General features: G+C 38.3%; 1 protein-coding gene across 1 annotated transcript in view; it reads right to left on the bottom strand.

The window, feature by feature from the left end:
• The window catches only part of LOC122535931 (probable JmjC domain-containing histone demethylation protein 2C), a 154,451-nt gene extending 149,784 nt beyond the window's left edge, over positions 1-4,667 (bottom strand). The window contains exon 1 of the mRNA XM_043667861.1: positions 4,598-4,667. Coding sequence (XP_043523796.1) covers positions 4,598-4,652 — 55 coding nt within the window. The 5' untranslated portion in view covers positions 4,653-4,667. The remainder of the gene's footprint in view (positions 1-4,597) is intronic.
• Between the last annotated feature and the right edge of the window lie 18,457 nt (positions 4,668-23,124).

Genomic DNA, 23,124 nt, shown 5'->3' with positions numbered 1-23,124 from the left:
TCGATGCAAAAATTTGCAAAAGGGTTCTCGAACGATCTTATCGGAGATGGAAGCGCAACGTTTCCACTCGCTCTCTTTATCACGACCTTGTTCTCTCCGGTCGCCTCGAGCGGTTCTCTCTTCCCTCGAATTAGTAAATTACGGCTGGCAATTACCCGCTGGTTAAACGTAATCATTACCACGGAAACGATCTTGACCGCACTCAACACAACTCCGGCTATCTTTCAGTGCCTATCCAAACGATCCTTTCAACCATTGTCCTGCATACTTGCTCACAAAAGTGTTGTAAATCTTGCCAACTATGGAGTGTCGGGGGACACGTTTAGGTTTGCAAGCAATTCAGGTTTGTAATGATCTGGCTTTGAAACGTTCAATGGAATTTTATTGCTCGTAAGTAGGATGCGGATTTTCAGATCTCTTGTAGAATTTAAAAAAGATTTACTTCGTTCACTGGTTCTATCTTATGTCAACATTTTATACTGATGTTTCTGTGTACATTACACACGTATAAATGCAATTTTCCACAAATGCATTAATGATAATTAATTACCATTCTAGAATTCAATATTATTTTTTGAATGCTAATTGTTCGTTATCGATATTCGTTAACTCCTGTTACACATTCAAAATGATTATTCATATTTTCATTTGCTGAAAATATCTCGCCACTTTTATATATAACAGAATATTTTGTGTAACGTACTCGTTTTCTCCATCACGAATATTTTCCAATTACAGAGGAAAACCTGTTATGGGAAATAGTTTATTCGTTGCATCGATTGGACAAGTGCTTCAAGCTCAAACAAGTAGATTCAACCGATCGTTCAGTTCAAACGAACAGGTCCACAAAAAAGTTTCCTACCCTAATCTCTTCGAATACACAAGATTTTCAAATACTTCTCGCCGTATTTGACATAGTTTCGCAGGTAGAGAACACCGTTCGAATCGCAGCAACGAGCTACAAAAAGGTGGGGGGAGGGGAGAGAGGAACCCGACACCTTCCTGCGTGAACTGAACATCTGTTTCCCAGCGATCGGATTTCAGCAACGAGAACAACCTCACGAAGGGTTCCTACTAAAAAAAAAAAACAAAAAAAAAAACAAAAAAAAACATACCTTCGTGCGCTTCGCTACCTGCCAAATTAACGCCTGCGAAATTATGCCGACTGCGAAAACCCACCTTCTTCTGCCGCCCGCCTCTGGAACTTTGAAACGCACGGCGACACCGAAACTCCGAAAAAAATTGGAAAAACCGAAAACGCACACCGTTGGGCACACCAAAAAAAAAAAAAAAATCATACGTGTCTGGAACACGTCTACGCAACGCCGAATGCAAATGATGAAAAATGACCAAAAACGATCGAAAAAAAAAAAATATAACAACAAACAAACTGCGTGTACGACAAACACCATGATAACGATGACGATGACAAACCATTGATAAAACAAAATTACCGATTGACCATCGAAACGACACGTGGGCAACATCACTGCTCGCCGTGTCTGTGATAACCTCTGTCTATGGGTTACACGAAAAAATATATAATAAAAAAAAAAAAAAAAAATTACACGTGTACACTTGTGTACGCGCAAATGGGGGGGAAAAAAAAATATGCGCGCATGCAACGGGACGAAAAAAAAAAATGATGGATTGACGGGGAAATTTGTACGATCAATCGCACGTATGAACGAAAAATATATACGTACGTGTGTGTACACGCAAAAACACACGGATGGAAAAATAAAAAAAAATTGAACGGAACGGGGGAAACTGAAAAAAAAAAAAATTGCAAATGAAAAAGCAGACGGCGACTATGCCGGCGAACGTAGCGGGAATGGGCGCGTTGGCTGGCGGAGTGTCAGGAGTGCCGGCAACTGCGGTTCCCGGAGGACTTCAGAGCGCCAGTATAGCAAGCATCGAACTCGGCAAGAAGCGGATGCGCGACTCCAATGATGATCTGCTAATGGTACCACGGCTTATGCATGGAGTACACTTTCCTTCTTTTTCTTCTCGTAGCTGAATTCTCGCGAAATTGGCCCGAACACTGTTCGTTTTTCTTTTCTCTGTCTCTCTCTCTCTCTCTCTCTCTCTCTCTCTCTCTCTCTCTCTCTCTCTCTCTCTCTTTTTNTTTCCCAGCGATCGGATTTCAGCAACGAGAACAACCCCACGAAGGGTTCCTAATAAAAAAAAAAAACAAAAAAAAAAACAAAAAAAAAAGGGAAAGAAAAACAAGAAACGGAAACCCGGGTCATGTTCACGTGTCATTTCCATTCCTCGAACATTGCGTGACTCTCCTGATCTAATCTCTCGCTCGCGATCTTTGTTCACGCGAGGAGGACCGTGAATTTAGGTTACACGCCGCCGTGTGGTTGGGAGGGAAAGGGAAGGAAAGAAGGAGAAAAAGATACGCCTCGTATAAATAGACGAAGAGTCTCGGCCGAAAGCGGTGGAAAATGTTGGCCGCTGGCCAAACGTCGCCGGATAAATAATTTATCACTATCGTGTAAACGTGAGTGGCCAGGCCAGCTGGTTTCTCCGTCCAGCTACTTATTCGTCATTGTCCATTTTCTCCTTCTCCCTTTCCAGCTTTCTCGTCCGTCTTCTTCTTCTTCTTCTGCTCTTTTTCTTCTCTCTCGTTTCGTACACGTCGGGATTCGCCGGCATTCACGAATTATTTTTACCCTTTTTAACTTTCGAGCGCTTCCTTCACTTCTTTCTCCCTTCCTTTGCGCGATGATAAATTTTCTCGGCGATCTTCTTTTCAATCCACGACCTCCAAACGATATTTCGCCGTATCGCGTTCCTCGGTGGGCGTGCGCTGCAGCGCGTGGCTGTTTGTTGAAACAACGTTTCAATCGCTCCGAAGATTTCAAACCACCGCGCAATCTCGCCACGTGTCCAATGACGTTCCCACCAACTTTTCGATCACACTGAACAAACTTGACGATCATCGGCAATTTCTTCTTAATAATAACCGACAGATTGTTGGAAACAAATATTGAAGTAATTCACTTATCACTCTCCTTGATAAGAAGTTTGAAACTTGCTGTTTTGTAATTGGAGCACGGTGTGAACACTCCCGTGATTCACTGTGCGCCATTAATATATATTTTTACACCGTATGTTTCAAGCTTCGCCGATGCGATCGTATATCTTATCTCGCTAGATATTACGGATTTTTATGCATTTATGGGAAATTGAACGCTGAAATGCGTATTATATAAAAAAAAAAGAAAAAACATGGAGTGCATATTATATTGTATAAAATATCGTAATATGTAGCGTTTGTAAAAGTTTAGAAGCGCACAGAAATTCGCGATAAACCTCCGAAATGTTCAACATAATATGCACGTTCATCAAATTCATCCGTGAGTGTTCGAACATTTCCCAGAGTGTTATGCATCAAGTTGTTCGGATATCAGCGAGCAAAGCAGTATAAATTCAGACACCTCGGAACCCCGTTTCGTTCACTCCTCAGATCGCGCTGCGTTTATTTACCTTGGCGTTGGGAACGCAACGCACATACGTAACGAAGAGGACGGAAAAATTCGAACGATCCAGCCACGATATCGATTCATCGAAGCGTTTGCGAAACGAATCTGGGAAATCTGGGTTAAGTGTCGTTACGTACGCGGAATTTAGCTCGAGTCAATATTGATTCAGCTTCCCGCGGTGTGTATTAACTCAGGATTTCGAGCTGAGAAACAAAAGAGGAGAAGGCTTGCCTTTGCGCGCCAATCCTCCTCGAATGCACGCTGATACTCGCTCGACGACACCGGCCAATTAAAACATTTTCATTTTATATAAAATTCTGACTCTGAATCGTGTGCCAAGTATTTGGCCAAGGTGAACATTATCATCTTCGAATTTTTATATCCGATTCTTCGAAGGAAATTTATTTTTATTTTGCTTACATTTCTTGAATGAAATTCGTTCAACGCTCGAGCATCGAGAATCTTTTCATCCTCAAAACTGCGATATTTCTGATTTTAGGAATCGATGAATGTGTTACTGACAAACCTAACGGGATTAAATATTAAAAACATGGCAGAAACAAATTCAATGACACGTTTCTGTAAGATACGTTACACAGTCGCTTTAAAAATTAAAAAAAAAAAAAAAAAAAGGAATGTCGGAACAAAATTTAGATCTGAAGAATTGAATGAACGTATGTGTGTACATCCCACTCAATGATGGTTCTTCACATTTTGATAAATGGCGGAACATTCGTAGGAAACACGTGACACGGAAAAGTGCGTCTAATCTTACGCTTACGAAGAGGCGTTATCGCGTTTCGCCACGATAGACGAAACAGTTATCGCGTTCGCAGCTTCCTGAACCTTCGCCCCGGCCCCGAACATTCGACGAAGCGACTCTCGCTGCAGCGTGGAAGAGGAGAACGATGAGGCAGCATTTATACGGCCTCGCTTTACACAGACTTTGCACGCGTAATCGGATAAGATCGCACCTCACAGAAATTCAAGGTGTTTCTCTTAAAGCGAACCGATATATCGCGGAGAAGACAAAGCCTTCAAAGTGCCTGGAGTCGAATACCGTACGTACGAGTGTAATTTTTTTTTTATTTTGGTCAACTTACGGACAGGAAAAAACGACGTCGATTTCTTTTGTTTTTTTTTTTCGAATCGAATCATCAAATTTCCATGTCGAATGTCTCCTTACCTGCAACAGAAAGAGAACACGCGTGTTAATGAGAGGTTCCTGATATTTAGACGATAATAAAAAATTATTTCTTAATTAGGCACGTAACAACGTTACGCTTTGAAATTCGATTTGTACGTCTGAATTATTTTTTCATTTGATTTTGGAGCTAAATGTCCGTATTGCTCTCTTGAATGTTTAAGATACAGCGTTTTTAATGATATCTCATACGTAGAACAAACCTCCATCGACGCTCTAATTTTCTCAAAATTTTCAAAAATGTGGCGAGATAAATAAGAGTTTGGCGGCTTTTGATGTTCCGTGTTTTTTAATAAAAGAAAATTCTCTCTAAATTCTCGCTAAATTTACCAAACTTTCATAATACAAAGATCTGCTAAACTAGAAACTTTTATCAAATTTTGATAATACGAAAATTCGGCGCTATCAAACGTTCGATCCACCGCAGATCGTTTGGACAAGAATCGCCCGCGAAATCCAGCGCGAAGGTTTCACCGAATTGCACAAGCGAAACAGGGACAAAGCGTGCACACGTCGAACACGGGGTGAATTTATTGTACCGTCCAAGTTTTGTATACGTGTACTTAGAGATAGCTGAGTACATGTGTGTATATCGATGGATAGATAAATTCATAGATAGTTCTCAAAGGGAGAGAGAAAGAGAGAGAGAGAGAGAGAAGAGAAGGAAGAGGAAGGGGAAAACAGAAGTTGATAGAGCTGCCACAGAAAGCCATTAACAAGTTCGACACGAAAGTCGGAAAGTTAGCGAAACTACCACGAGTCGCTCGTTCGTGTGTTGGTATATCGTTAGTTTATAGAGCAAGTTCCGCTCCCTACTGTCATGCCACGTATACACGGTGTCCGATTTTAATCTACAAACACGAATTACCTACTTCTTGAGAATCTTTGATACTCGACGTAATTCTACGAATTTGATTAAATTGTTAATATATTAGTAATGTGTATGTTAATACTGTATTGTATTATAATATCATTACGTTATATTTTACAGTATGAATATGACATGTAGCACAATATATTGTCAATGATAGTGAAATATGTGTGCATATTGTAATATAGTAATATTATATATCGTATATACTGTATATATTATATATTGTATATAATATATATATTTTATATATTGTATCGTGTAATATATGTATAGCGTACAGTATAGTATATTTATTTTTAATTAAAATCCATCTGATGACTGGATGATATGAAAGACAAAGACAGGTTTTCTGCGCAAAAGGTTTTACAAAAATTTCACAAATACAATGCAACTTTACAATAGGTATAGAATAAGTATGTTAAAAATTATACAATTCTCCGTTTTAACAAATTTACATCACATTCTTTCTACTTTAACAACCATTCTTTTACACAAGGGGTAATTAGTTTACCACTAATTTACAGATTAAAGATCTTCAAAATAATATTCAGTTTAATTTCGTGAATTCTGTTAATCATCACATGTATTAATTACTGCGTTATATTAAAACAATAATATCAATCTACTCTTATTAATGTTAAACGACAATGTTGTTGCAGTAGATGTTAATACTGTTGAGCATTCACACAGATGAAAATCGGGCACCCTGTATATATACACGCAGAGAAGGCGGACGGCGGAGAACTTCGTGAAAACCGTGTGCCGGCAGCCGTAACTATTTAATTGATTTTATTTAGTCATCTCTCGTTCCCTCCCTTTCTTTCTTTCTCCGCCTCTTTCGCCTTTCGTCTAACACGGCGGCGTGTTTGCCGACGTGTCCTTCCACCCTTCCAACATTTTCAAGCATCGCAGAAACTAGTATACTACCACCGGCGGGAAACCCTGTCGATCTTACCACCCCTAGGGCTCCGATTACCATGCCCCAGAAAACCCTCTAGTACTACGCCAAAGGATTTAATCCACTGGAACACAACTCTCCCCCTCCACTCTCTCTTTTTTTCGACGACACGCTCGATAATCCTGTCCACGGACTTGTCGCCCCCCTTTTTTTCTTTTATTTTCATACGATTTATTCTCTACCGATTTTGTGCCGTACCTTCATTCTCTCAGAATGAGGAAACGAAAGTTTTCGACGAAATTCTGACTTTTCTTTCCTTTCTAACGAATCGAACGCCAATTTCTTTTTTAAATAATTATTTATTATATTATTATATTTATTTATATTTTATTTATTTATTATATTATTATATTTATTTATATTTTATTTATTATATATAGTATTTTATTTATTTATTATATTATTATATTTATTCATATTTTATTTATTTATTAAATTATTATATTTATTCATATTTTATTTATTTATTAAATTATTATATTTATTCATATTTTATTTATTTATTATATTATTATATTTATTCATATTTTATTTATTTATTAAATTATAATATTTATTCATACTTTATTTATTTATTATATTATTATATTTATTCATATTTTATTTATTTATTATATTATTATATTTATTTGTATTTTATTTATTATATATAGTATTTTATTTATTTATTATATTCATATTTTATTTATTATATATAATATTTTATTTATTTATTATATTCATATTTTATTTATTTATTATATTATTATATTATTTAGTATATTATTGCATTCAGGTCTGGTGGACAATTTTTCAGCCCTGAATTTTTCAAAAATTCTTTCAATTTACAATACCGATACCTCGAAGTTTGGACCGTTTCTTCTCTCTCACTTTTCTCGCGCGAAAATTGCTTCGCGCGAAGACTCGAATTTCAACGAGACCTGCGGGGGAAAACTGCGGAAAGTTCGCGGGGATCTCGCGAACGAGGAGAATGTGACCAATCGGAAAACTTGCGCGACACCACCCGGGGCGAAGTTTTCGACGCGGCGCCGACAGGGGAAACTACGCCAGTCGTTTAGAATTGTGTCTGCCCGGCGAAACTGGCACACAACTTTGCGAAACAATATGCTCGCACTTCGCGCCGAGGCGAGGAACACACACGCCCATCCCCGCGTTCCTGAAATCTGGCGAAACTTCGATGACTTGTGTTTTACACGGTTGTTACGCCAGTTTAATGTGAATTTATCTGTGAATATTTCACCAGCTGCGCTGGCAACCGATTGCGGACCATAACGAGTGACCGTATACAATAATTCGTCACTTTCTCTACGAACTCGTCGCTGTGATATCGCTGGATAGAGAATTATTGAGAAGTAGTAAATTTATTATTTTGTTTTACTTAAACATACTTAAAACTGAGAAAAATGCTGCAAAATTTTGGAGCAAAGAAATTCTCGACGTGTGTGGCACGTCAAACTTCAACCGCACGCTCTCAGAAGGAATAATTTTCCTATTTTTTCCAATTGCCCAATGACGGTTACATTTGCGTTCAATCGCACTCGAATGGATTTTTCTTCGTTATAATAAGATTTCCGGATTTGGTTGATTGAGATAAAATTACAATATAATGTTGAGTTTAATCTCTTCGCGAGAAATTCGTTCGTTTCAGCGAATCATTCGGCTGGATATATCGTAGTAGAAACAAAGAGAATTTACAATGATAAAACAAATATAATTCCATGGAAATTAGAGTATCCAATGATATAATAATAATAGTAATACTAATATAAAAGTTCTTGGACAGAGATACGACGAAGCAACCAAAGCAAGAATTTTTTCAGCATGAAAAAACAGTTAAAGAAAAAGATCTGACATTGCAAGTGTAATTTGTCTATTAAAAGTAAACACAAAGGGCAAGAACTCGTGAAAGTCTCGTTCCTACGAAGTCACAGTCTCACAAAGTTTTACTCTTTACAAAGCTCGCGAAAGAAATGTTTCGCCTCGTTCATTTTTCCGCGCGTTGCGCGCATTTTTTCACATATTCGCTTCACGGAGGACACGCTCCGCGAGCTCCGCGATTTACAGAGAGAGAGAGAGAGACAACAGTCTCCCGTATAGTCGCGTTTTCATCCAGCCTCGAAAACGAATTACGTGTACGCGTTGCTCTCGGATGAAACGGGCAGCAGCACGTGCCCGACAAGTCGTGCCACTATTCCAGTTGCGCGAATAGGAACAAAAAGAGCCGTCTCAATAGCCGTATGATTATTGTCCGCGGTAGAAACTGGCACACGCTCGCTTAGGAGATCGCGGACGAGAATCAGGCTAACGTTTTCCTTTGCGAGCTCGCATAAAAGCGAAACACACCGAGGACGCGTACGTACGTGGCGGAGGTGAACGTGGACGTACGTGCATACTTGCATCGGCTGGTTTCCTGTCGCTCGTGTGTATGTATCGTTATGTATCACCAAGTTTTCATCCTTTAAATACACGCTCCTTTTGAACACACTCGCTCGCGAGAGTATTTGGACGATGCCTTACATCACAAAGAAACTTTGTACGAAACATTTGGAGGAAATTTTATTCAGGTGCAGACTGTATAGACTCGGGAATATATATTGGTCAAGACTGAAGCAAATGGCAATTACGATTGTTAATAACTGTGGTGTGATAAATATTTACTCGTTGAATGTAAACATGTGTATAAAGTAAATATTGATAGATATTTACTCATTAAATGATAATCACATTGAAGTGTGAAAAATTAGTACATAATATTTATTAATATAACGAAAAGCATGAAATTAAACATTAACCAACGTAGAAATATAATTCTTTTGACAAAGAAGTACTTTCATACTTGCATTAAATGCCTCAGGCAATAATTTTTACGTACGTTTTGTACAAACTTAATTCAACCCTGAACACAGTCATAACATGCCTTCTTGTCGTTAATAATAAAATATAAATATCAGAATGAATATTAATAATGAAAACGTCACGATATTTCCATACAACGTGTACGATACACATTCTACGAGCGTTCTCGCGTTAAATTCACTTCCGAACCCGACTCTAATAAAATTACTTCGTTGTTAATGAAAATACATCCGTGAAAAAAAATAAAAAACAAAAAAGAAAAAAAAACTGAACTTTCCAGAACCAGTTCAAATATTTTCACGAGCAATTGTACGCAAAGTACGTAAAGTACCATGATTCAACGAGCACCGGCACACAAATAGCTGAGGCAGGCGAGCTGGTAGGTTGAACGGTGCAACGAGCACACAGGCGTGTGTGTGTGTATGTGTGTGTTTATATGTGCGCGCGCGTGGTTAAGTACATAAGCTCGAATACATAAAGCCCCTCCTCGGTTTTATATGGCCGTATAGATACAAGCCTGGTCCCGAGTAGCATGTCTGGCATCTTCGTATATAGCGTGGTGGCGTGGGCTCGCGGCTGGCATGCATTATTCACGAAGTAGTCACAAACTGAACCCGCTCTCCCGAGCTCCAACCCGATCTACCAGCACACACTGGTCGACACACACACACACGCACACGCGCGGATCCACCACTTTACGCTCCCGACACCGTGCGCACCTATGCGAATCTGCTACAATGCAGCCTAGAAGATTAAGCCTTCCACTGACACGCGTTCCATGGCGCTTCTTCCTTCTCTGATTTCTCTACAGAGGTTTTTTTTCTCTCTCTCTCCTCTATTCAATGAATTTTTTAACATTTCTGTTTTTTCTTTTTTTTTTTTTTAATCTTGGAAATTGCTTGAATATTCGATTCAAAAGAAGCAGTTGAAGCAGTTGGAGCTATTTGTCAGTCCAGAGCAAGTGTATCGAGAGCTCTGTATCTTCTAATTTGGTGTAGTTTGATGTTCGATGTTTATAGCATGGTGCTCACTTTCTTCGAGTTCTTTCTGTTTTTTTTTTTTTTTATCTTGGAAATTGCTTGAATATTCGATTCAAAAGAAGTAATTGAATTATTTGAGAGCAAGTGCAGTTTTGTATTTGGTGTAGTTTGATGTAGTTTGGTGCTGTTTGATGTTCGATGGTGTTACCTTCTTTGATTTTTCTCTTTTTTTTAAACAGATCTAGCACACATATTTTTTTTAGGAATTGGTTAGAATATTTGACTAAATGAGGAGTTGAACGGGTATACCTTCTAATTTGATAAAGTTTGACTCTATTCTATTCTTTCAAGACTTTAATCATATTACTGAATTCGCTTTAGTTGGAAATTTGCAATCAGACACGACTGTCATTGAATTAAAAAATTTAGAATTCAAGTATTTTTGGCGTTTGTAAAATGTAATGAAGAACTCTCAAAAAATCTACCGAACTCTCTACTACATTATTCAATCGATTCTTTGAAAGAAAAAGAAAAGATCAAAGAGGAAGATAAAAATCAACTTCAAAGAAATTCAATAAATGTGTGAAAAATTCAGGATTCCCTGCGTAATTTGTTAAACTACATTTTTGTTTATAAACTGCAATTATAATTCTCGCGACTTTTTGTCATAATTAATTCGTTATTCGCGAATTAATCGACGTTTCTCTATCTTTTGCGAGAGTTGCTTGTCTGTTGGCAACAACGCAAAATGAGAGGCTTGTTGCACGCACGATCGTCAATTTAATTACGCTAATGAGAACGTTTTGACCGGTTTTTCATTATCAATGACACTGCTTCTTTGTCGCTGACCTTGTCTGCCTTGCTCCGTTCTCTTTCTCTTCCTACGCCCGTTATTCGCAATATCAAACATTTATCTCTTCCACTTATTAATCTGTCTAAACGTTGCGAAAGATACGCCGGAACGCGCGTTTATTATTTTATTGGCTTCATGTTTATTCGAGTAGGTTTCTTTTCTTTTCTTAGAAATTTCGTTCACGAACGACAAAATTATGAAATGAAACGTGGCCAAATATTCGACTTCTTGCGTTACGAGTTTTAAAATTCTTGTCAACGAACTTTAGTTATTTTAGAATGCATCAACACTGGCAGAAATTTCAAAAAATTTCTGTTAATTCATTATAAAATAACGTCATAGTATTTCTGCGATTCGCTATACATAGCAAAGATTAAGTAAAAGTAGACTGGCAGTAAGTAAGATGGAAAATCAATAATTATTTAATCATTCAAAAATTACAAGAAATTTGTGCTTCCAAACTTGGCTGATTTAGCTCTTTAAATAGCTCTATTAGCTCTAGCGAATATAGTCGAGCCGAATTATCGATTGTAAGAAGATATTATTACAATTATGGTGTAAAATAACCAAAAGAACAGATGAACTGAATTTTTTTTCATAGTTCTGAACCGAATGATTCACATATACACATACCGAAAATAAATTTATCAGAAAAATTGATTCAAAGAACACCTTCGAGGCAAGAAGTTAATTAATTACTGTATCATTTATACAATTTTGAGAAATTTTCTCTTTTAAATAGAAGATTTAGTGGAACCGAATTGCAGACCACGAAGGGAACGTTAAGTTTCCTGTTTGTACCGATAACATGATAAAAGATTATGAAACGTTGTACGCAGATAAATGATACATTTGGACGCAAGTTGTGGAGCTAATTCCCTCTAATTGCAGTTCACGTTAAACGTTAAATGCAGCTTTCTGTTTGGACGGACGAAAGTGTATTATTAGTCGCGCCGCTGCGCCAGTGTATGCATTTTCAATAATAGTGCAATAATAGGATAACGTACAGATGAGCGGCGGACGTAATTGACCGTGATACGGGGCATGAGTTTCACGAGCGTGGTGCTTTTCTAATTTTACAGCGGATGTTGTATCTCCGTGTGTATATATACATATATGCAACGAGGAGACGATATTTCTTTCGAATGTGCGTTGTTTCCTGTCTCATTCGGCTCTATCTCACAGCTCTCTTTCGTTCAATCGTTTCAGAATTACGTCATTTAGCAGCGGTGCATAAATTTAATTGGTTTTACAATATTTTCGATGTGTAACAACTATACTCTAACATCTACCATTTAATTAGTATAATTTTTACAACAAACCGAATTAGTTCTAGAAGGATAACAATACCGTTTTCTTTGGAAATTTTCATCAAGTTTCCTAGTTTAAAAAATAAATTTCCTGAAATCGTTGAATGGTTGAACACAATTGCCACATTTCCTCCGGTCGGTTATTTTTTAATTACTCATCACTGATTCAACTGGAAAGTGATGAGTTTAACTAATCGTGAACTATTTTTCCAACAGTTCCTTTATTAAAGTTCAATTCATTCAAGTTCAGCCAGCCTATCAATTAAACGAATCTTTCCAAATTGTTAAATCTCGTGGAATCAATCGGTCAAGTTATTTTTTAATTACTCATTACTGATTCAACTGGAGAGTGATGAGTTTAACTAATCGTAAACTATTTTTCCAACAGTTCCTTTATTAAAGTTCAATTCATTCAAGTTCAGCCAGCCTATCAATTAAACGAATCTTTCCAAATTGTTAAATCTCGTGGAATCAATCGGTCAAGTTATTTTTTTAATTACTCATTACTGATTCAACTGACGGAGTGATCGGTTCAATTAATATTGAAAGTGAATTGTCGTCGATAAGAATGTTTAAATACCATTTATCGAAAGAGACAGATTCGATGATAATCCTTCGACGATAAACCAATTGCCTCTCCAGTTATTTCGTGCAACGTATGATTTCATTTCACGTAGTATTTCCACGTTGCCGACGAAATTTGTTTCGCGAAAGCGGGACCCGGCGGTCGTCACCACAGTGATTAATTAAGGAAAATTATTAATTTTCAGCAACGGTGATACGAAACTTTACAGAGCGGTCTGACGGACGTTCGCTCATAAGGGAAGTTTTTCGTCAAATTAGCAAGCGCGTCTCGCACTGGAGAAAAAATCCAGTATTTTTCTGGCTCTCTCTCTCTCTCTCTCTCTCTCTCTCTTTCTCTTTCTCTCTGACTCTGCTCGAGAGAATATTTAACTCGCGTCGCGAGTAACTGGGAATAACCGCAATAAATGGGACCGCGTTCCTTGCATAACCAAACCAGCCAGTTGGTAATATCGTTAACTAGCACGATAATTGTCACGTTTGATGTATGCGGCACGGACGCACAAGGTGCGTCATTGTGATTCAAACACGACAGACACCCGCGATAATTCTAATTCATGGTACCAGCGATATTAAATTGCGAATATTTCTGAGAATATTCAACCACGAACAATCCAGCGACGAACAACGTAAAATATACGCAAGATCAAACTCACACTGAAGATCAAGAAAATATAAATTAAAATAAAATAATGAACGTGACAATGAAACACGAACTGGTAGTTAACGTTCACGTGGCGCTAGTGGTGTCGTATCCTGTATCGCAAGATTAGCGAACGTAGAAGTAAAACTATCGATGAAACGGGACCATCAAAACGACATCTTATCGCGACAATTCAATTTTGAACAAGAGGAAACCGATTTTGTTTGACATCTTTCGTTTCCCCCGTATTTCTACAGTTGCGCGTATGTATATAAACGTCTAACAGTAAACTTTCTCGGAACTCGTTCGTCGAGTGTCAAATTAAAAAACCAGCATGTTGAATTATTACATAACACCGTTTATCTACCCGGGCCAGAGCCACGTAATCGCTCTAATTGCTGCGCGAACGAGAAATGCCTCATTTCCGCGACGAACAAAAAAAAAAAAAAAAAGAAAGATTCGCTTCAACGCATCAGCGCGGTTCGGGTGAAAATGTGAACCGACTGTTTCTAGAAATGTCCGAAAATTTCCGACACATAGTCAAACTTTTGGAGAGTCGAGCGTGCGAATTTAAAAAAAAAAAAAGCTGTCATAATAAATATTCCGTTTACCGGAATATTTTGTATGCTTTTGCATTTCGTGCGCTCAATTCGCAACTCTCAATTCCCAATAAACGTTGAAACGCGGAAGTTTATGCGCAGTATTATAACATTTGTAGTAAATTCGCGGAAAACTCCGAAGCGTGAAATTGCATCGAGCGCACGCGATACGATAAAATGTCCAACGTACAGTTCTTTCGACAACGTTTGCTCGAACGACACCCAGTTCCACCCTTTCGATTGAACTTTCAAAACTACGAATCTTGTATAGACTACCACCGTCTGATCGTAAATCTCGCGGTTTTCGTTCCTCCTCGCTCCGTGCGAGCTTTCACGCTTTAATTTTCAATTCCCGAGCGTAAAAAAACGCGAATCGTCTTGCTCGTCTCTGGGGAAAGAGGGAAACATCTCCCGCAGAGATCGACGAGTGAATCGAGCCGCGGCTGGTAAACAGCCGGCAGACGCTGGTAAATCGAGAAAACGGGGACAAACGGGGCGGGGAAAGAGGGGGGGATCAGCCGGCAAATCGATTTTCCAGAAGCTCGGTCACCAGAGGAAGAAGAAAGTCCCGGGGAGTTCGATTACGCAAGGAGAAAGTCGCGCCGGCGGAACACGAACGAAACACCGTGTCTTTTTGCCAGTCTGCTTGCTGTCCCTTGCCATCCTCCCTTCCTCTCGTCGACCTATAATCGAGCCGGGCAGAGAGAAAGGGAGAACAGATGCCAGCCAGTGGAAAAAGCAAAAAAGAAAGAGAGAGAGAGAGAGAGAGAGAGAGAGAGAGAGAGAGAGAACCGGTTCTGCGAAGTTCGTGGCGTGTCTAATCACGGCGCTACACGAGCGTTACGCTTTGGCTGCGCGCATGAAACATGCACGTATGTACGTACGTGTGTGCTTACGTATGCTCCCGTTCAAAAGTCATGGGACACTTTTATTTTTAATATTCGGCCTACTTGTCGTAGATGATCGTGTGTCGCATACTTGATTATGTAATAGAATACAATATAATAATGTAATAATACAATATGTCGGCAGAGTCTTTTAAAATTACGTTAATTTCATATTTATGTTATATTTAATTATATATTATGCGCACTGTATTTTGATTTTAATTTGAAATTGAATGCAAGTAAAATGTATTTTTATGTATGTATGTGTTGTAATACAATGATGCGTAATATGTAATACGATACATTAGTATATTATTTATATATATTAGTATATTAATTATTTTGTAATACAATGATGCCTAATATGTAATACGATATATTAGTATATTAATTATTTATTTTGTAGTTATTATATTTAATTATACATTTATTGCAAACACAACAGTTTATACTATACATTGCGTATATAATTTGTACTTTTATATTGTGAATATTGTATTTATTGTGTATAATTTATAATTTATATTTATTACACAAATATAGTATATACTTGCCCTAAGATTTCTGAGCGAGAATGCACGTAGGTACGTATGTATGTAGTTACATGGAATATGTTATGTGAACGTGTATACTGGGCGTTGCGAGAAAATAGTCCAAGATTTTTTATATACTCCGTTATACTCTGATCAAGTACATGTTCTTATTAAGTTATGAACTGTGAAGTTAAAATTAAAAAATGAAAATGTTTGACTTCAGTTGGTTAACAAAAAATATTATAAATGAACAAATAAAAATATCTACTAACAATAAAACAATTGTATCAAAATGTTCCTACGTACGAATCCCTAATTTAAATAGTAATTAAAATAAATAATGTCGTACATATTTTTCATTTCCAAACTGATATTAACTCTGAGAAGAATATCCTTTAATATAGTTTCAGCATTTGTAGAAAAAAACAAAAGTTCTGAAAAGTTCGATTATGTACAAAATAACGCAAACTGTACAATTTAACTGTACAAAATAATAAAATTGTACAATTATTTATAAAACTTTTATAACGATAGTTCCAGATAACAAATAATACATATTCCTTGGAACTATCATTTCCCTCAGGATCGCGGTCCGCAATATCAAAAAAAAAAAAAAAACGAAAAACATTCGAATTGTTAACAAGCAAGTTTATTCGACTTTCGAGCGGCGCTATACCAGACAAGGACGACGTATCGCGTGTTCACGTGGTCGCTACGACCACGATGCTATTATATTTTCGTGTCGGAATTTAATTAGAAGCTGACGTGCGGGGAAATATATCGCCGGGCGATATGCGTTCTGGGTATCAAAAAGTGTGGATCTCGCTGGTTTACTTTCTGCACGATAAGCTAACTGTGACTCATTGCCGACCATCGAGTACAATGGCGTACCGCTACGATGAACGATTGTGCCACGTAAAAAACCGGACTGCGGAATTTTATGCAGTTCTAGATTTCCACGAATCAAGAAATGTAACCAAAATTGAAATTTACTTCCTCCAGTGTATACTGTGATAGATAAATAAATCAACACGCCGTCTTGAACGTTTCATATGGGTTTGCATATTGTTTCGCACGTGTACTGTAGCGCTTGTATTTTCCAATTTTTCACAAAAAACCGCAGTTCAATTCTTGCGATCGAGATCTGTGTTGTTACAAAGAACTGTTGGCGAGAAATTTTATCGACTTAAGCGAAATGTCGCGAAACATTTTTATCGAGAAAATTAAATTTGAACGTCATCTCGATTTGAGAAAATTCTTATTAAATCGTGCATAATATTGCAACTTATTTCTCGCGATATTCCTTGCATTTTCTTATTCTTCAAATGGCGCAAGCTGTTCCCAAATAACATCTTAATCTATTTAATCTGTCAGTAGAGAAGCAACAACTTAGCTTACGTCTGAGAGGAAAGAAAGAATTAAAAAAAATTCGGTTCCACTTGTCAGTAAAACCAGCCTTGTTCACACGAAGAATTCCGCGAAATAGAGAAAATGATGTTTCAACATTAGATTCAAAGTGCGTTGAATTTTCTCGCTGCAGTTAAAGAGCATTGTAACTGGTGGTGTCACAACGAACAAAGGTTCCGAATCGAATTTGTTCCTTCTAATGTACCGCATTGTTCGCGGCGAGGAAACCCGAAGGATCGATATCTAAGCTCTCTGGTTCTTTTCCTCGACAGAGAGAGGTTCAACATTTTTCTCACGAATCAACCTGTCGCTTCTTTCTCGAGCTTTTGTACTCGTGGCGGAACTTCTTCTCCTAGCGCAAAAAATTATCCACCCTCTTATCTCTCTCTCTCTCTCTCTCTCCGTGGTATTCTGTCTCGACACTCTTTTATTCGGTTTCGATTCCCCTGTCTCTCTTTCCTCCCCTTTCTTTTCGATGAGACGGTTTCACCGGGAGCATCGTCTCAACGTTTCGCCGTGCTCGCCCGCTTTGAAAGGGGGCATCACGATGGAAAGGAAGAAGGTGGAGTTTCATTTAATTAGGAAAGGTAAACATTTACCACGGACTTACTTGCCAGCCATTGTTATTTCTCCTATCTCTCGGCTTCCTCGAGGATCGACCGTGAAACCCGTCCCGCCCATTCCCGGTGCTTTCTGTTTGCACAATGTCCGCGCAACCCCGGGGGGCCTCTCTACTCGCGTTCGATACAGACCAGGGCCACGAATCTCTCCCGAACCCCGCTGCAGAAATTTAATTCGACGAGCTTCGACTCTTTAACGATCGCATCGATCGACTTGGATTCGAGATACATTTGTTTATCTTTCAGAGGCATTCGACACTCAGGCGAGGTGATAGACGAGGTCACATATAAAAGAAGAACAAAAGATTCATCGATGTCTTCGACATCAGAATGATTTAAAAGGACGAAATATTCATTGACAAGAAGATAAAGGAAGAAATACGATTATTGAGTTGAATCTAACACCGACAGCGATTATTACGATTTAACTTTCAGATGCAATACATTTGTACAAGTATCAGACCACCTTCGCTCGTATTTTTTCATTAGAAAAAGGGAATCTCACTTTGTTTATATTAAATTAACTGGACGTTGAAAAAGCTCAAGATCAATAGTGTATAATAATAATTTTGAACACTTTTAATATTAATTGATAGAAAATACTGGAAAGAAATCAAAGTCAAGATCGTAATGCTAAGTTGTGGCTAGGTTAAACTTCAAAAAAGGAAAAAAAAAAAAATATCAAATTCGAACGCATGCGTGCCAATGATAATGAAGCGCAGCACACACGCGTTGTACATTCATGCGGTTGCAACGATCGCGTCGCGTTGTTGCGTAAGCACTGAAAGCAAGGTTTTAAACTAAGATCGGACGTTCGTTCCCATAAAGACAGATTGCAGAAAGCGTAATGGCACGAGCAGGAACAAGGGGCTGCCTGTATCTGGCTGGTATCTACTAGCTGATACAGTCTATCCTTGAAAGCAGACTCTCGAGTTCAAGGCTCCCTCTTGACAAACACTCGTATCGAAACTAGACGAGATTCGTCCAACTTTCATATTCCAGTGTTACGGGAAGTTCCGAGTCGATCCGAGCGAACTTGCGAAGCTTTCTCAGAAAGCTCGAGTATGGAAGACACTCGAGCGTTGCAGAAACCGAATGTTACTGCGGCCAAATGCATACCGTACTTATGTGAATGCGACAGTACACTCGACACACACTTACGAGTGTGTTAAAACGTTTTAAAACTTCGTTTACGACTGCCGTGATTTCGGATTAATTTTCGGGAAATTTCGCTCACGGAAATGTTTAAACATTTATGGGAATTCATGAGGATTTGCTCGCGTGTATGTTACGTGAAACGTTTTGAAATTTCATTGGTACCGTGCAACGAGACGCGATCGTCCATCGTGATTGTATTAATCAAATTTGGGATCAATCTGAAAATGTGCAGTTCCAACAGTCGACGATTTATATAATTTGTAAAAAACTTTTAGTTTCAAGAATTTCACTTTGATTTCACAAAATGACCAATGAACAGTGACATGAACGACGACATCGTATCATAAAGTACAATGGAAATTCGTACCGAATAATAACATTGATGTGGAACTGAAGATGAAAGAGATTTTCAATTGCTGAATATCTGTAGTATCAGTTGAATAGCAATGTTAAATAATAGAAAATTTTTAATAACGAGTAGGATCACGTCTTTGATGAGTTGAAAAATGAAATTTGAGTAGTAAAAATGGTGCCATCGAATATACAAGGCTTGTTGATATAATAAGTTCTAGCTGTAAAATACATACTTTTGTATTTATACTAAATATCTTGCAATTTCTGTGCATATACATTTTTAGACAAATCGTCACAGTTTTTGATTAATATAATTACACGATACAAGATTTCACAAGTTTCACAATTTTAATAAAACGTTTCAAGATTCACTAGTCTCGCAATTTTAATAAAACGTTTCACACAACACGCGTATAATATATTCATAAGAAGTTCAGAAGAACTGTTCGAACTTTCGTGAGCAACTGTGTATATAACTAACAGGAAGCAGCGTTTCATGGAAATTTAAGATTTCCCCGTGGAAAGCGAGTCCCGTTGGAAATTATTGTCGCGACGATTTAAGACCCGGTTTCTATGAAATAAATACACGCTTTGAACGCGACGCCACACACGTTCGTGGATGGTAAAGCGAGAAGGAAAGAAATAAATTTCCTCGCGAAACGGCGGAGTTGTAACTTTTCCAACTGTTCTTGTTCAGGCACGCGTGTATCCCAGACAAGGGGGAAAAAAACGAGCACCGCGATCCAGAAAATTCCCGACGATTTGGAAATGCAGTCGAGAGGGAGAGTAGAATTCATCGTGTGCTTCCTCGCTAAAAATAATCCCCGGGTACCTGCTGCTTGAAAAGTTCCTATTTTCCTTTTATTTCATTTTCAACGCCCGTTTCGTTTCATTGAATATTACTTTCATTTAGACTAGCTGTGCATACTGGGATTAATTAATAATTATTTTTAATAAAGGGCTGTAATGAAAGAATAACGTGCGAGTATCGATGAACAAAATGAATTCCTGGTCGATCGTTGCTCGTGGATTTTTGTTCGAATTTAATCCTGTTAATTCCATTAACTAGATTTATTTGAGATATATCCTTCGATCGAAATTTTTCATTACTACAGGATTAAAAAATAATAGGAAACAGCTTAACTCCGAGTCACATTAATTCTACTCTTACGTGAGTTAATCGATGTAATTTATTTTAAAGCTTGATACGATTCGGTAAGAAGTATGGCGTTTAGAATAATTAAGAATAATAACATAAAATCCTTAATTAGCCACTGTTCACAGATTGTTCCACGTTCTCTTTTTCCACACAAGTAGGTCAACTATCAATAATCGACTGATTGTGAGTCTAAAATTCAATCTGGTCATCAAATTTTCTCTCTCTCTCTCTCTCTCTCTCTCAAAAGAAGGATAAAAGACAAATTAATCGACAGTAAGTTGTACGAGCTGTACGAAATCGAGCGTCGCGCTCCTCAGCTTTCTCCCGAGAGACGAGGCTCGTAGAAATTGATCTCGACCGAGGCGCCACTCTAAATGGAGAGTAACGGCCATACCGGACTTATGGCTTCCTCCGGCTCTTCCTTTAAACTGTCCGCTATCCTTTCCCGCGGACCTGTACCTAACCGAACGCGCCGCATAAGGATTCAGGCCAGGCTTGGCCATAAATCGAGGATAACGACTGCACGGTGTACGCGCGGCGAATACCGCCATTAAATGGCAAGCGAGAGCGCGCGAGCTGGCTCGTGTTCCGCAATTATTTCGTCGAAGGACGACCGCTTCTGGGTCCCTCCGGGGGTTCCTCGTCCCGTGCTCGCGTCAATGTGTGAGACCCCGCAGCATCGAACACTCGCGCGCAACACACCTCCTCTCCTCTCTTCTTTTAATTTACTTTCTCTTTTTCTTTTTCCTTTTTTTTTTTTTTTTTTTTTTTTTTATCCAGGAACGTCCAGGAGTTTCGAGTTGGTAACCAGAGAGAGAGAGAGAGAGAGAAAGAGAGAGAGAGAGAGAGAGAGAGAGAGAGAGAAAGAAAAAATGGCAAAGAAGAAGAAGAACGGAGTACACGGATGCCTATCCCAGGGCGAAGCAAGTTCGAGAAGTTAATGTCTTTATAAGAAAACGACCGTCGATCGAGCAACTACGAGACAGTGGATAATTGCTTTCGCAATTCCAGGCAACTTGTTCCGAGTTAAACGAACTCGAACGGAGAAGTAGGTACGTCTATTGTGAATTGGAGCACATTGGTTCGTGGTTTTGGCGCGCAGGGTTGGAACGTTTTGATCATCCTTGCTCTTTGAGAATATTTATTCTGTATGTTTATCAGACTACTTCACTGCCATTTTGAGAATATATATGTATATATGTTTGCGTAATTAAAGAATTATTTCTAAACTGTGTAAACGACGTACATAGTACGTACGAGAAAGAAGCACACTGGATTAAATCAGGAAAATTTCTAGTGAAAGTAAGCCGAAGTTAGAGGAACGAAGATGAAATGTTTCAACTACTCTTGCTTTCTTGCAAAGCAATATATATTACGAGTAGAAAATTTAAAGAAAAGTTAAAGAAGAAAGATTAATTGGGATTAAAAGTTCTGTCATCTAGAACTTCGCCAGTCTTCGCAAGAGATTTTCACTGTTTCACAGTAACGAAATCCTTCCAATAGTCACTACGGACTTTTAAACTACTTCGAATAACGTGGAATCTAGCCGGAATAGTTTTGGATGAATGATTAATTAAAGGAACCTTAAACAAACTTTAAGACAGTAGAAGATGTCGTGTCACGTGCCAAATATCATAGAAAAAAATTATACTTTGGATATTTTTTCATGCTGCAGGCACTCTTTGCGTTTTAAAATCAAATCAATGATACGATTAAAATATTCGTACGTTGTGCAGTACGATTTAAAGGAGAAATTCATTTAAAAAAGGGGGGAGAGGGGAATCAATCCTTGGAGTTTGGAATTCTATTTTTATCTATGGAATTTAAACGGGGCCACTTGAAAGGGCAGCTGTCCTGACCGTGTTTAAATTCCAAACACCACCTGCTGCTCTTCCCGTTTCTTTACTCGCGGCTCAACTTAGGGTGTAGGAGAGCACCCTGTGTGCGTACACACACACACACACATATACACACGTGCGCGTGTACGCGTTAATTTCACTTCCAGTCCCCGGGGCTGTTTTTATTTCGTGCTCCGCCGTGCACGTGATCTTAATCGGAGCTCAAAGCTCCGCTGGTTAATTTGGTAACAATCGAAAGTCGATCGAATGCGATCACACTCGATTGTATTGTCTGCATCGCGATAAGCGATAAAACGCGAGTGTCGTTATCCTGTGTACTGATATCAGCAAACGACACGAGAGACCTAATATGATTTACGATAAATTAGTTTAATCGTGTAATTTAATTTCGTGTAAAGTGATACCAACAATAAATTCTCAAAGACTCCTTCGAATGTTATATATTTAAGTTTGTGTAAGCCACTGTGTGGCGTCGTAACTCGACGATAAGTTAATATCCCTAATATACATAATTCCCGACTCGTGGTCGCGCTTATCGAAGACATGATAACGCATTTGCGAAGAAATTTATTCCGCTGGAAGGTTAGGTCGAACGATAAAGATTCGATAATTAGCAAAAAACGATCATGGCGGACGAGTTTTTTTTTTTTTTTTTTTAACGCGAGCAGAAAGAAACTTGTCACTTGTTTCCTTCTGCTGGCGTGCCATCAAAGGCTTCGCATTGACTTTAATCGGATCGAACGGCATTAAGAGTTTGTGCAGCACATTACCTGCGAATCCAGACCTAGGTTTCC

Source organism: Frieseomelitta varia, unplaced genomic scaffold (assembly GCF_011392965.1).
Source record: "Frieseomelitta varia isolate USP_RPSP 00005682 unplaced genomic scaffold, Fvar_1.2 scaffold_790, whole genome shotgun sequence".
Taxonomy (NCBI): domain Eukaryota; kingdom Metazoa; phylum Arthropoda; class Insecta; order Hymenoptera; family Apidae; genus Frieseomelitta; species Frieseomelitta varia.
Note: the sequence above shows the minus strand (reverse complement) of the source record. Positions and strands in the feature narration are given on the sequence as shown.